Source organism: Phyllobates terribilis, unplaced genomic scaffold (assembly GCF_046119375.1).
Source record: "Phyllobates terribilis strain yellow unplaced genomic scaffold, ASM4611937v1 Scaffold_7__3_contigs__length_470593459, whole genome shotgun sequence".
NCBI classification, from domain to species: Eukaryota; Metazoa; Chordata; class Amphibia; order Anura; family Dendrobatidae; genus Phyllobates; species Phyllobates terribilis.
The window spans coordinates 396,281,155-396,293,857 of record NW_027362767.1 but is presented as its reverse complement, the minus strand read 5'-3'; the positions used below and the strand labels follow the sequence as shown (position 1 = coordinate 396,293,857).

At 43.3% G+C, this 12,703-nt stretch overlaps 1 protein-coding gene across 3 annotated transcripts in view; it reads left to right on the top strand.

Annotated features, from left to right (window-relative positions):
- Positions 1 to 10,634, top strand: part of LOC141154988 (cytochrome P450 2C8-like) — a 128,653-nt gene extending 118,019 nt beyond the window's left edge. For all 3 annotated transcript variants that reach the window (XM_073641577.1, XM_073641576.1, XM_073641578.1), the window contains one exon: positions 10,216 to 10,634. In XM_073641577.1, coding sequence (XP_073497678.1) covers positions 10,216 to 10,272 — 57 coding nt within the window. In that variant the 3' untranslated portion in view covers positions 10,273 to 10,634. The remainder of the gene's footprint in view (positions 1 to 10,215) is intronic.
- The last annotated feature ends 2,069 nt before the right edge of the window (positions 10,635 to 12,703 follow it).

Sequence of the window (12,703 nt, the reverse complement as noted above, 5' to 3'; positions counted from 1 at the left end):
TAAATCTGGTGAAGCTTATTATAGATGGCCTAATAGGATCAGTGCTGCACACTGCTACAAAGCCCAAATTATTTTCCAGTCAAGATACAGATAAACATGATTAGTAATTTGAAAGCTTAAAACGGTTGGTAGGGTGATTTTAACCAATCATCAAGCTTTTACTCTCCCCAGGATGACACAGGGGTAGAAAAGTCGTTTCGGATCCATGATTTGTTCATCTTTATGAACGTGAGTCTGTCTACATTATCAGTGGAGAGCCGCGTGCGCTTATCTGTCAGCACACCACCAGCAGCGCTGAACACACGTTCAGACAGAACGCTGGCTGCGGGGCATGACAAGATCTCCAAGGCGTAAGTGGCTAGCTCCGGCCATTTATCCAGATTGGAAGCCCAAAAAGAGCAAGGGTCCAGTGACACAGTCGTGGCTTCAATGTTTACTTGGAGATACTCCTGTACCATCGTCTCTAGGCGTTGACTATGTGTCAGACTTCTTGTCTCCTGTGGCCTTGCAAAGGATGGGCTAAAAAAGTGGTGAAATGATTCCGCAAAATTGATGTTACCAGCAGATACTGTGGTTCTGTTACGGTTTGAGTGCTGAACACTTGACGGTCCCACGGTTGGCAAGTTGGAACTGTGAGATTCACTACGTGCACCACTGGTATTTTGTGGAAAAGCACATGTAAGATTCTGCAACAGTCTCTGCTGATACTCCTGCATGCGTGCATCCCTTTCTATGGCAGGAATAATTTCTGCAAATTTACTTTTGTACCGGGGATCTAACAGTGTGGCAACCCAGTAGTCAGGATTATTTCTAATTCTCACAATTCGAGGGTCATGTTGCAGGTAGTGCAGCAAGAAGGCACTCATGTGTGTTGCGCATCCAGGAGCACCAAGTCCCTGTTGTGTTGGTGGCGAGGTAACAATCATGCTTCCTTCCTCTGTCCTCTCCCCCCAACCTCGCACAACAGAAATGTGATCAAGGTCTCCCTCATCTGATGAGTCTTCCATCAGTTCGTCCTCCACTTCTTCCAGGGCTCCTGCACCTTCCTCACTAGTTTGGCTGCTACCATGCGCCCTGGTTAAACCATCTCCCCCACCCTCACATGCCTGCCGCCTTGGTGCTGCCGACCGTCTGGACCTTGCAGATGTTAGCCCTTCCGCATACAACTCCTCCTCCTCTACTTCCTCCACCTCCTCTTGTGCCACCACCTGACTCCGAATTCTGTTTAACATGTGCTCCAGCATGTAAATCACCGGAATAGTCATGCTGATAATGGCATCGTCAGCACTAAACATCTTCGTCGCCATTTCAAAACTGTGCAGAAGGGTGCATAGGTCCCTGATCTGAGACCACTCCTCCAGCGTGATTTGCCCCACCTCTGAATCTCGTTGGCCCAGGCTATACGTCAGAACGTATTGCACCAGGGCTTGTCGGTGCTGCCACAGTCGCTGCAACATGTGCAGAGTTGAATTCCACCGGGTAGGCACATCGCATTTTAGCCGGTGAAGTGGCAGGCCCAACGACTTCTGTAGAGATGTAAGTCGCTGAGCTGCGGGATGCGAACGGCGGAAGTGAGCACACAGCGACCGTGCCCTCTGCAGAAGGCCATCTAGTCTGGGATAGTGGGCTAAAAATTGCTGGACAACCAGGTTCAACACGTGAGCCATACAAGGCACGTGTGTGACATTGCCCCGGCGAAGGGCCGCACCCAGGTTTGCAGCATTGTCGCACACGGCCTTCCCTGGTTTCAGGTCCAGTGGAGACAACCATTCATGAAATTGGTTCTCCAGAGCTGACCACAACTCCTTAGCTGTGTGACTCACATTTCCCAGACATTTCAATGTAAAAACCGCCTGATGACGTTGAGCCCTACTGCCAGCATAGTAAGGAGGTGTGCAGGATCCCTTCTGCGCAGTTAGAAAGCTTGTGGCATGACCAGACAGGCTTTGGGTGCAGGTGGAAGACCGAGAGGAGGTTGAGGAGGCAGAAGCAGTGGAGGAAAAATGACATAAAGAGGATTGACGCACAACTCGTGGGGACGGCAAGACTTGGACAGCAGCCCCTTGTCCTGCTGTCACCATAGTTACCCAGTGCCCAGTCAGCGACATGTAACGCCCCTGTCCATGCCTACTCGTCCAAGTGTCTGTGGTGAAATGCACCCTGTCACACACAGAGTTTCTCAAAGAAGCGGTGATGTTGTGTGCGACATGCTGGTGGAGCGCAGGCACACCTTTCTTTGAGAAGTAGTGCCGACTGGGCATCTGGTACTGGGGCACTGCGACGGACATAAGGTCTCGAAAATCCTCTGTGTCCACCAGGCGGAAAGGCAGCATTTCTGTAGCCAAGAGCTTGCAGATGGTGAAATTCAACCTCTTAGCTTTCTCATGGCTAGGAGGAAATGGTCTTTTACTTGTCCACATCTGAGGGACCGAGGGCTGGCTATTGTGCTTAGACGGGGTTGATAAGGGTGTCCCCGGCAAACTGCCGGTCTGTGAGGAAGATGCAGGCGGACATGTTAGGTTGCCTTGATCCAAAGGTGGTGCTATCGATGTCGGACAGCGCTCAAGACCAGCTGGTGTTACCACCTCCAAAGAAAATGATGACCTGCCAATCACGCTGGCTGTTGCGGGTAAAGAGGTGGCAGGTCTGCGCCCCAAAACAGGTGTGACTGCTGTCCCCCCAGTCACAGAGGATGAAGAGGCCGCGGATGCACAAGATATGGCAGACGGTGGTTGGCCCGGCCGGCTAGACCGCATTGTAGCACACTGAGCTTCCCACTGCAACTTATGCTTCATGTCCATGTGCCGGTTCATGCATGAAGTACTCAAACTATGTATTTTTTGGCCTCTACTTAGCTTTTGCTGACAAATGTTACAGATAACACGAGTTGGGTCATCTTTATCGATCTGAAAAAATGCCCAGGCTATGCAAGGCTTAGCACCCATGCGACCTGAAGAGCCACCACGACTTGTGGTGAGAGGCAGAGTTGTGTTTGAGGATGCAGTTGTTGACGTGCTTCCAGTACTACGTCTCTGTCCAGGAAGGCGCAACCTGACCTCGTCGTCACTAGCATCTTCCTCCACCTCCTCTGCTGACCTCATCTCTTGGCTGACTGTGGGTTGACAGTAAGTGGGATCTCCGACCTCATCATCATCACCCTGTGCGTTATCACACCCGTCGTCCTCAGAGCCAACCTGTTCCTGCCCTGACAAAAAACTAAAGTTGTCGCTCCAATCAGGTATTTGAGTCTTATCATCGTCTTCCTCATTGTCTCCACCAACAGGAGTTACAGTTTGGGAATGAGGGTCTACATTATGGTCAGAACCTTCTGCGTCTGGTCCTGGATCCGACTCATAAAGATTCTGGGCATCAGTGCAGATCATTTCCTCGTCTGGATTCACAGAAGCGCTGGAGTCGACCTCTGATTCCCAGGCTATAGTATGAGTAAACAGCTCTGCAGACTCAACCATCTGTTCTACCTCATACTCAGACGGGCAGCTGGAGATTTGGGAGCTGTGAGGAAGCAAGTGCGATTTGGGTGACACCTTTGAGGACTGGAGTATTTGTGATGTTGAAGTTGATGTGGAGGAGAGCCCACTTAAAGGAGCACTTGATATCCGTTGAAGCACCTGCTGTTTTTGTGCCTCATCTGGAATTTGTAGCGATTGACGTGGCCGTAAGAAAGGGATCTTATCACATTGTCCGCTAAAAGAAGTAGACATTTTAGTTTGGCTGGAAGATGGTCTTTCTTCTGCACCTACCCCACGGACACAACCTTTTTTCCCCTTCCCAACACGCCTATTCCCCTTTCCACCAGCAGCAGGCCTTTTTCCACTCATTTTGGTGGTTAACTAATTCACAACTCTGGAGTTGTTTGCACAAAAAAACAATGGATGGTAACCGAGCAGAGCTGAGTGGCCAAACTGTGGTATTAGGCCAAAACTATTGGATGGGTTAGATGCAGAAAAAAATTATTTTTAATTTGCAACCTGATGGAGGTCAGTATAGATGGACTAATAGACCAAGTCCCACACACTGCTAGAAGCCCAAATATTTTTTCAGAGCTAGATGCAGAAAAAAATTATTTTTAATTTGCAACCTGATGGAGGTCAGTATAGATGGACTAATAGACCAAGTCCCACACACTGCTAGAAGCCCAAATATTTTTTCAGAGCTAGATGCAGAAAAAAATTATTTTTAATTTGCAACCTGATGGAGGTCAGTATAGATGGACTAATAGACCAAGTCCCACACACTGCTAGAAGCCCAAATATTTTTTCAGAGCTAGATGCAGAAATTTTTTTTATTCAATTTGCAACCTGATGGAGGTCAGTATAGATGGACTAATAGACCAAGTCCCACACACTGCTAGAAGCCCAAATATTTTTTCAGAGCTAGATGCAGAAAAAAATTATTTTTAATTTGCAACCTGATGGAGGTCAGTATAGATGGACTAATAGACCAAGTCCCACACACTGCTAGAAGCCCAAATATTTTTTCAGAGCTAGATGCAGAAAAAAATTATTTTTAATTTGCAACCTGATGGAGGTCAGTATAGATGGACTAATAGACCAAGTCCCACACACTGCTAGAAGCCCAAATATTTTTTCAGAGCTAGATGCAGAAAAAAAATATTTTTAATTTGCAACCTGATGGAGGTCAGTATAGATGGACTAATAGACCAAGTCCCACACACTGCTAGAAGCCCAAATATTTTTTCAGAGCTAGATGCAGAAAAAAATTATTTTTAATTTGCAACCTGATGGAGGTCAGTATAGATGGACTAATAGACCAAGTCCCACACACTGCTAGAAGCCCAAATATTTTTTCAGAGCTAGATGCAGAAAAAAATTATTTTTAATTTGCAACCTGATGGAGGTCAGTATAGATGGACTAATAGACCAAGTCCCACACACCGCTAGAAGCCCAAATATTTTTTCAGAGCTAGATGCAGAAAATTTTTTTATTCAATTTGCAACCTGATGGAGTTCAGTATAGATGGACTAATAGACCAAGTCCCACACACTGCTAGAAGCCCAAATATATTTTCAGAGCTAGATGCAGCAAAAAATTATTTTTAATTTGCAACCTGATGGAGGTCAGTACAGATGGACTAATAGACCAAGTCCCACACACCGCTAGAAGCCCAAATATTTTTTCAGAGCTAGATGCAGAAATTTTTTTTATTCAATTTGCAACCTGATGGAGGTCAGTATAGATGGACTAATAGACCAAGTCCCACACACTGCTAGAAGCCCAAATATTTTTTCAGAGCTAGATGCAGAAAAAAATTATATTCAATTTGCAACCTGCTGGACGTCAGTATAGAAGGACTAATAGAACAAGTCCCACACACTGCTAGAAGCCCAAATATTTTTTCAGAGCTAAATGAAGAAAAAAATTATTTTTAATTTGCAACCTGATGGAGGTCAGTATAGATGGACTAATAGACCAAATCCCACACACTGCTAGAAGCCCAAATATTTTTTCAGAGCTAGATGCAGAAATTTTTTTTATTCAATTTGCAACCTGATGGAGGTCAGTATAGATGGACTAATAGACCAAGTCCCACACACTGCTAGAAGCCCAAATATTTTTTCAGAGCTAGATGCAGAAAAAAATTATTTTTAATTTGCAACCTGATGGAGGTCAGTATAGATGGACTAATAGACCAAGTCCCACACACTGCTAGAAGCCCAAATATTTTTTCAGAGCTAGATACAGAAAAAAATTATTTTTAATTTGCAACCTGATGGAGGTCAGTATAGATGGACTAATAGACCAAGTCCCACACACTGCTAGAAGCCCAAATATTTTTTCAGAGCTAGATGCAGAAAAAAATTATTTTTAATTTGCAACCTGATGGAGGTCAGTATAGATGGACTAATAGACCAAGTCCCACACACTGGTAGAAGCCCAAATATTTTTTCAGAGCTAGATGCAGAAAAAAATTATTTTTAATTTGCAACCTGATGGAGGTCAGTATAGATGGACTAATAGACCAAGTCCCACACACCGCTAGAAGCCCAAATATTTTTTCAGAGCTAGATGCAGAAAATTTTTTTATTCAATTTGCAACCTGATGGAGGTCAGTATAGATGGACTAATAGACCAAGTCCCACACACTGCTAGAAGCCCAAATATTTTTTCAGAGCTAGATGCAGCAAAAAATTATTTTTAATTTGCAACCTGATGGAGGTCAGTATAGATGGACTAATAGACCAAGTCCCACACACCGCTAGAAGCCCAAATATTTTTTCAGAGCTAGATGCAGAAATTTTTTTTATTTAATTTGCAACCTGATGGAGGTCAGTATAGATGGACTAATAGACCAAGTCCCACACACTGCTAGAAGCCCAAATATTTTTTCAGAGCTAGATGCAGAAAAAAATTATTTTTAATTTGCAACCTGATGGAGGTCAGTATAGATGGACTAATAGACCAAGTCCCACACACTGCTAGAAGCCCAAATATTTTTTCAGAGCTAGATGCAGAAAAAAAATATTTTTAATTTGCAACCTGATGGAGGTCAGTATAGATGGACTAATAGACCAAGTCCCACACACCGCTAGAAGCCCAAATATTTTTTCAGAGCTAGATGCAGAAAAAAATTATATTCAATTTGCAACCTGCTGGACGTCAGTATAGAAGGACTAATAGAACAAGTCCCACACATTGCTAGAAGCCCAAATATTTTTTCAGAGATAAATGAAGAAAAAAATTATTTTTAATTTGCAACCTGATGGAGGTCAGTATAGATGGACTAATAGACCAAGTCCCACACACCGCTAGAAGCCCAAATATTTTTTCAGAGCTAGATGCAGAAAATTTTTTTATTCAATTTGCAACCTGATGGAGGTCAGTATAGATGGACTAATAGACCAAGTCCCACACACTGCTAGAAGCCCAAATATTTTTTCAGAGCTAGATGCAGAAAAAAATTATTTTTAATTTGCAACCTGATGGAGGTCAGTATAGATGGACTAATAGACCAAGTCCCACACACTGCTAGAAGCCCAAATATTTTTTCAGAGCTAGATGCAGAAAAAAATTATTTTTAATTTGCAACCTGATGGAGGTCAGTATAGATGGACTAATAGACCAAGTCCCACACACCGCTAGAAGCCCAAATATTTTTTCAGAGCTAGATGCAGAAAAAAATTATATTCAATTTGCAACCTGCTGGACGTCAGTATAGAAGGACTAATAGAACAAGTCCCACACACTGCTAGAAGCCCAAATATTTTTTCAGAGCTAAATGAAGAAAAAAATTATTTTTAATTTGCAACCTGATGGAGGTCAGTATAGATGGACTAATAGACCAAGTCCCACACACTGCTAGAAGCCCAAATATTTTTTCAGAGCTAGATGCAGAAAAAAATTATTTTTAATTTGCAACCTGATGGAGGTCAGTATAGATGGACTAATAGACCAAGTCCCACACACCGCTAGAAGCCCAAATATTTTTTCAGAGCTAGATGCAGAAATTTTTTTTATTCAATTTGCAACCTGATGGAGGTCAGTACAGATGGACTAATAGACCCAGTCCCACACACTGCTAGAAGCCCAAATATTTTTTCAGAGCTAGATGCAGAAAAAAATTATTTTTAATTTGCAACCTTTTGGAGGTCAGTATAGATGGACTAATAGACCAAGTCCCACACACTGCTAGAAGCCCAAATATTTTTTCAGAGCTAGATGCAGAAAAAAATTATTTTTAATTTGCAACCTGATGGAGGTCAGTATAGATGGACTAATAGAACAAGTCCCACACGCTGCTAGAAGCCCAAATATTTTTTCAGAGATAAATGAAGAAAAAAATTATTTTTAATTTGCAACCTGATGGAGGTCAGTATAGATGGACTAATAGACCAAGTCCCACACACTGCTAGAAGCCCAAATATTTTTTCAGAGCTAGATGCAGAAAAAAATTATTTTTAATTTGCAACCTGATGGAGGTCAGTATAGATGGACTAATAGACCAAGTCCCACACACCGCTAGAAGCCCAAATATTTTTTCAGAGCTAGATGCAGAAAAAAATTATATTCAGTTTGCAACCTGATGGAGGTCAGTATAGATGGACTAATAGAATGATGCTATGCCCAAAAGATTTTACTTCACTAGGTGCAGTAAAAAAATTGGTATTCTATACACAGGTGGTATATCTTGCAACACAGATAAGCTACTCCACTGACTAACACACTCTGCAATAGGCCAAAAAGGATTAGCTTTGCTAGATTCAGCCAAATGCTGTGAAAAAAACTTGCACAGCACTGGCACAGACCTGCCTGGCAAAAACTGATAGGAACTGATGTAACCTAGTCCTGAAAAGGACTCCAATTACAATTAGTCTTTACTCCCACAATCTATCTATTTAAGAGCACAGACCTGCCTGATAAAAGTCGTAGGAAATGCTGTAACCTAGTCCTTAAAAGGACTGCAATCACAACTATTCCCTACTCCCAAGCTATCTGTATATTTGTGCGAAAATTGGCTTGAAATTAACAAGGTATAGCGCACACAGCAACAGCGGTGCCGTCTAACACGCAGCTGCAGCAGTGAGAAAATGGTGGCGACGGGGAAAATGGCTTGGTCTTATAGGGCAAGGACATGTGACATACACTGCCAATCACACATGCCCTTGCTTGTGTGAAAAAAAGCACTTCGCTCCGTGTGTGCGCTGCTGATAGGCTGACAGATTGCACCTCCCCACTGCAAATGCGGGAAAGAGAAAAAAAAATGGAGATCTTCATTGTTCCTGCAGAGATCCATCCCCTGCCCCTCCCCCCGCCCCGCTGTACACTCAAACTGCGTATTAACATTAATTTTCATCATTACTGAGAAAAAATCCAGTTATGATTTTGGTGCACGAACAGTTATCGAACATAACCTCGAACAGCCGAATTTCTCTCAAATTGTTCGTGTTCGCCGACCGGCTCGAACACCGCCCAAAACAGCTCGAATTTGAGATTGGCGAACAGTTCGAGTAGAACAACGCTCATCTCTAATAGGGACCCCCTGAGATGGCACAATGAACACAATCCTACCACTATTAACAATAACAATGCATGAAACTTTACCAATTGCTCTTATACCCTTATTATCAGGATAGCCGGGTATCTTAAAGTTACGGAACCGTTAACCTCAGATGTGGTCTATCATAGACCTGTGAATCGTGGTGCTGCAGCTAGTCCCGGAAAACTTTGGCGCCAAAACAAAAACAAAGTTCACAAAAACAGCAAAGATTACTTGTCTTGTCGGCCGATGCCGAGCCCACAAAGTGGGGACTTTAGTCCTGTAGCCTCAGATTAAGGTCTGGGAAAATCTCTTCAAAAGGCTTGTCAGTATCCTCTCAATGTGAATGGCATCGGACCTCTTATCTCCTCTAGCAGTCACTCACTCTTTTCCAGACCACCGACCATGTGCTCCGTCACAGAGATGGATTCCTCAGTCTCTTTCCCTTCTCACTCGACACTTGGCTCCTTCAGCACAAAGTCTCTAGGTCCACTCAGCATGGACTTCCACAAATCTCCACAGAGCCACACAGCCTTCCCCAGCTCAGCACTTGTTCTTAAGCAGGGACACAACTTCACCAGGGGCAGGGGTTAATGATCTCCACAGGGAAGCTTGTAGAGACAGTGTTTTGTTGCAGCTCAGTTCTCACAGACTTCCTGTCTCGTCTCTCACACAGCAGACTCACTCAGCACACACAGGGTTTCCTGGTCTGCTCCTGCTCTAAGCTCAGCCAGGCAAAAGTCACAGGGTCCTAATGCTCTCCTGCTGCTATCACAGTTCACACTCTCACAGGCTGCACCTCTGACTTCACAGTGGCAGTAAATGTCCAAGCTACAGCCAATCATTTGGCTAAGCAGCTTTGTCGATTTAGACAGCACGAGCAGCACAGCTTATTGTTTTTTTGGGGCAGTGATGTCTGCTGTAATCGTGACATCACCCCTGCAGCCTGTCAATTATCAAAGGAGGCAGTGGTGAACAATGGTGAAGGACAATAGTAAGAATTTAATTCCCCAATTAGGGTTGTGAATATTACATACTGATCATTGAAATCATTCTTCCCACTGGGCTATGGGGAAAAGAAAATGGGACACCTGCCTATGCTCTGTTGAATTACAAATACACAATTTAAAATGTTTTTCTAAATCAAACAATGCCTTTAACTTGACTACTTATGGTGTTTGGTCTTTTTTTTTTCTCAGGCAAACGCTTGTGTTTGGGCGAAGGCCTGGTGCGCATGGAGCTCTTCCTCTTTCTGACCACCATACTGCAGAAGTTCACATTGGAGCCCACTGTAGATCGAAAAAATCTGAGCATAAGACCCGTGCCCAACACCAATGCTTCAAGACCTCAGTCATACCAGATGAATGTCGTCCCTCGTTTCTGAGCTGAAGACAAACTTCTTGCCTAAAGGAAGCCTAGAAGTTATAGAAACTCTCTAAAAAAGAAGAAAGCTGCTCTAATATTTTAAGATATAAATTGAAATAAATAATACAAAGATTGTGTGGAAAAATGTATATAGTATTTTTTAGTCTATTTTTAATATCAGCCATGGCTGTATGAATGTACAAAGTATCAACATCTGTAATCATTTAATGCTAAAATAAAGATTAAACTTTTATTACAACTGTTTTATTTTGCAAAGGAGCGGTAAATTTAGGTAGGTTCACATCTACATTGGAGGCTTTGTTTGTAGCTCTGCTATTTTGACCGGTATAATGGAAGAACAATTACAAAGGCTCAACTGATCATTTCATAGTCAACTGGGTTTGTCGGGTGCCGGTATTGTCCATCATGTAACTGCAATTAATTTCTGCTCCTGTGATGGAATGATATAATATTTTAAACAGGATATATATGAATAAAGTCTTATTTTGGTAGCTACATGTGCATTACTTCTGTTAAAGTTCCTTCTTTATGTATCTAAAATTTCCCATACAAATGGTTGATGATTGGAACATTCATATGAGCAACAATTCAATGTTGTACTGAATAGTCATATATTATCCAGTCTTAAAGTGGATGGGATAAAGAAAGATCTGGCAGATGTCCTTTTTCATCTTAATTTTCTTTCCTTCTGCACTGAGTTGAATTATTAACCAGTTGATATATCCATTATAGTCAATAAACATGACCGTTACAGCCAATGATCAACTTGTCCATTACAGTTAATAATGAACATGCCCATGATAATCAACTAATGACCATGACAGTCAAGTCACAAATAGAGATGAGCGAACATTTCAATGTTCGGTTAGGGAAAGTTCGACGAACAAATAGACATTCGCCAAATTTATTCGTCGAATATTCGACGAACATTTCCGAATCCCATAGGAGTCAATGGGGGGACCAAATAAATGCATATACAACATCTACAAATGGGCCCAAAATCTGTCAAAACACATCAAATTTAGTGTAGACACCAGGAAAGTACCATCAATTGACCCAGAGTACAAGTACTATAATTATTATTACTATGACAGCCACATTTATTCCTTGGCGCTTTACTTGTCAAAAGGGGTCACCGACTGGTACAAGAAGAGAGAGGACCCAGCCTGCAAGGGTGCACAAACAATCTGCAAGGAATGGGGGAGGATACAGTAGGTCAGGTACAGCTAGTCATGTAGCGGTATGCTGGAGCGAGGGTTAGCTCAGATTGAACACTTGTCACAAGAAGTGGGTCTTCATCTTCCTTTTCAAGGTTTCCACGGTAGGCGACAGTCTGATGTGTTGGGGTACAGAGTTACACAGTAGCGGAGATGCATTGAATGAGATTGTGACAAGAAGAGATAAGAGAGAAGTAGAGAAGGAGATCTTGGAAGGATGGGAGGTTGCGTGTAGGAAACTAGTATAGGGAGACTAGGTCACACATGTATGGAGGAAAAAGGTTTTCAATGGCTTGGTATGCCAAAGTTAGACTTTTCAACTGGAGTGTCTGGGCAATATGGAGCCCGCACAAGGATTGACAGAGGGTAGAAGCCTGGGAAAAGCGGGGTGACAGGTGGATTAATCGGCCAGCACACTTTAGGATAGATTGGAGGGGTGTGAGAGTGTTAGAAGGGAGGCCACAGAGCAGGAACTTGTATTAAAAGAGGCGGGAGATAATGAGGGCATGCACTGGTGTTTTTCTAGATGCATGGTTGAGGATTGTGTGGATCCCCGAGATACTTTGGAGTTGGTGTCAGCAGCAAGTGGAAAGGGCTTGGATCTGATGTTTGAAGGACAAATCAGAGTCAAGCTTGCAGGAGTGGGAAGAGTGGGCAGCCATTCACTTTGATGGATAGGTCAGTTGGGGGTGGGATGAGTGAGATGGTGGAAAGACGATGCATTCCTTTTTATCCATGTTAAGTTTTACAAATCTAGCAGAGAAGAAAGATGAAATACAGGACACACATTGTGGGATTCTGCTTAGTAAGAGGATGAGCTGTCCCAGGCTGAAGGTGTATATGGAGAAGAGACTGTTTCCCAGAACATTACCCATGCCCTCCCCAGTTCACTTACTGGGAAGAACTGCCTAACCACAAACTCGTGGACAAGAAAATGTGGCCAGGGATGGTACGGAGCCAGTCCACAGTGAAAAATTAGCCACAAAGTGTCGGGAAACCTTCCCACAGACTTTACTTAGCCAGGGCTGATTCTCGGCAGGGTTGGACAGGCCCACCAGAGAAACGGAGAATCCCCCGGTGGGCC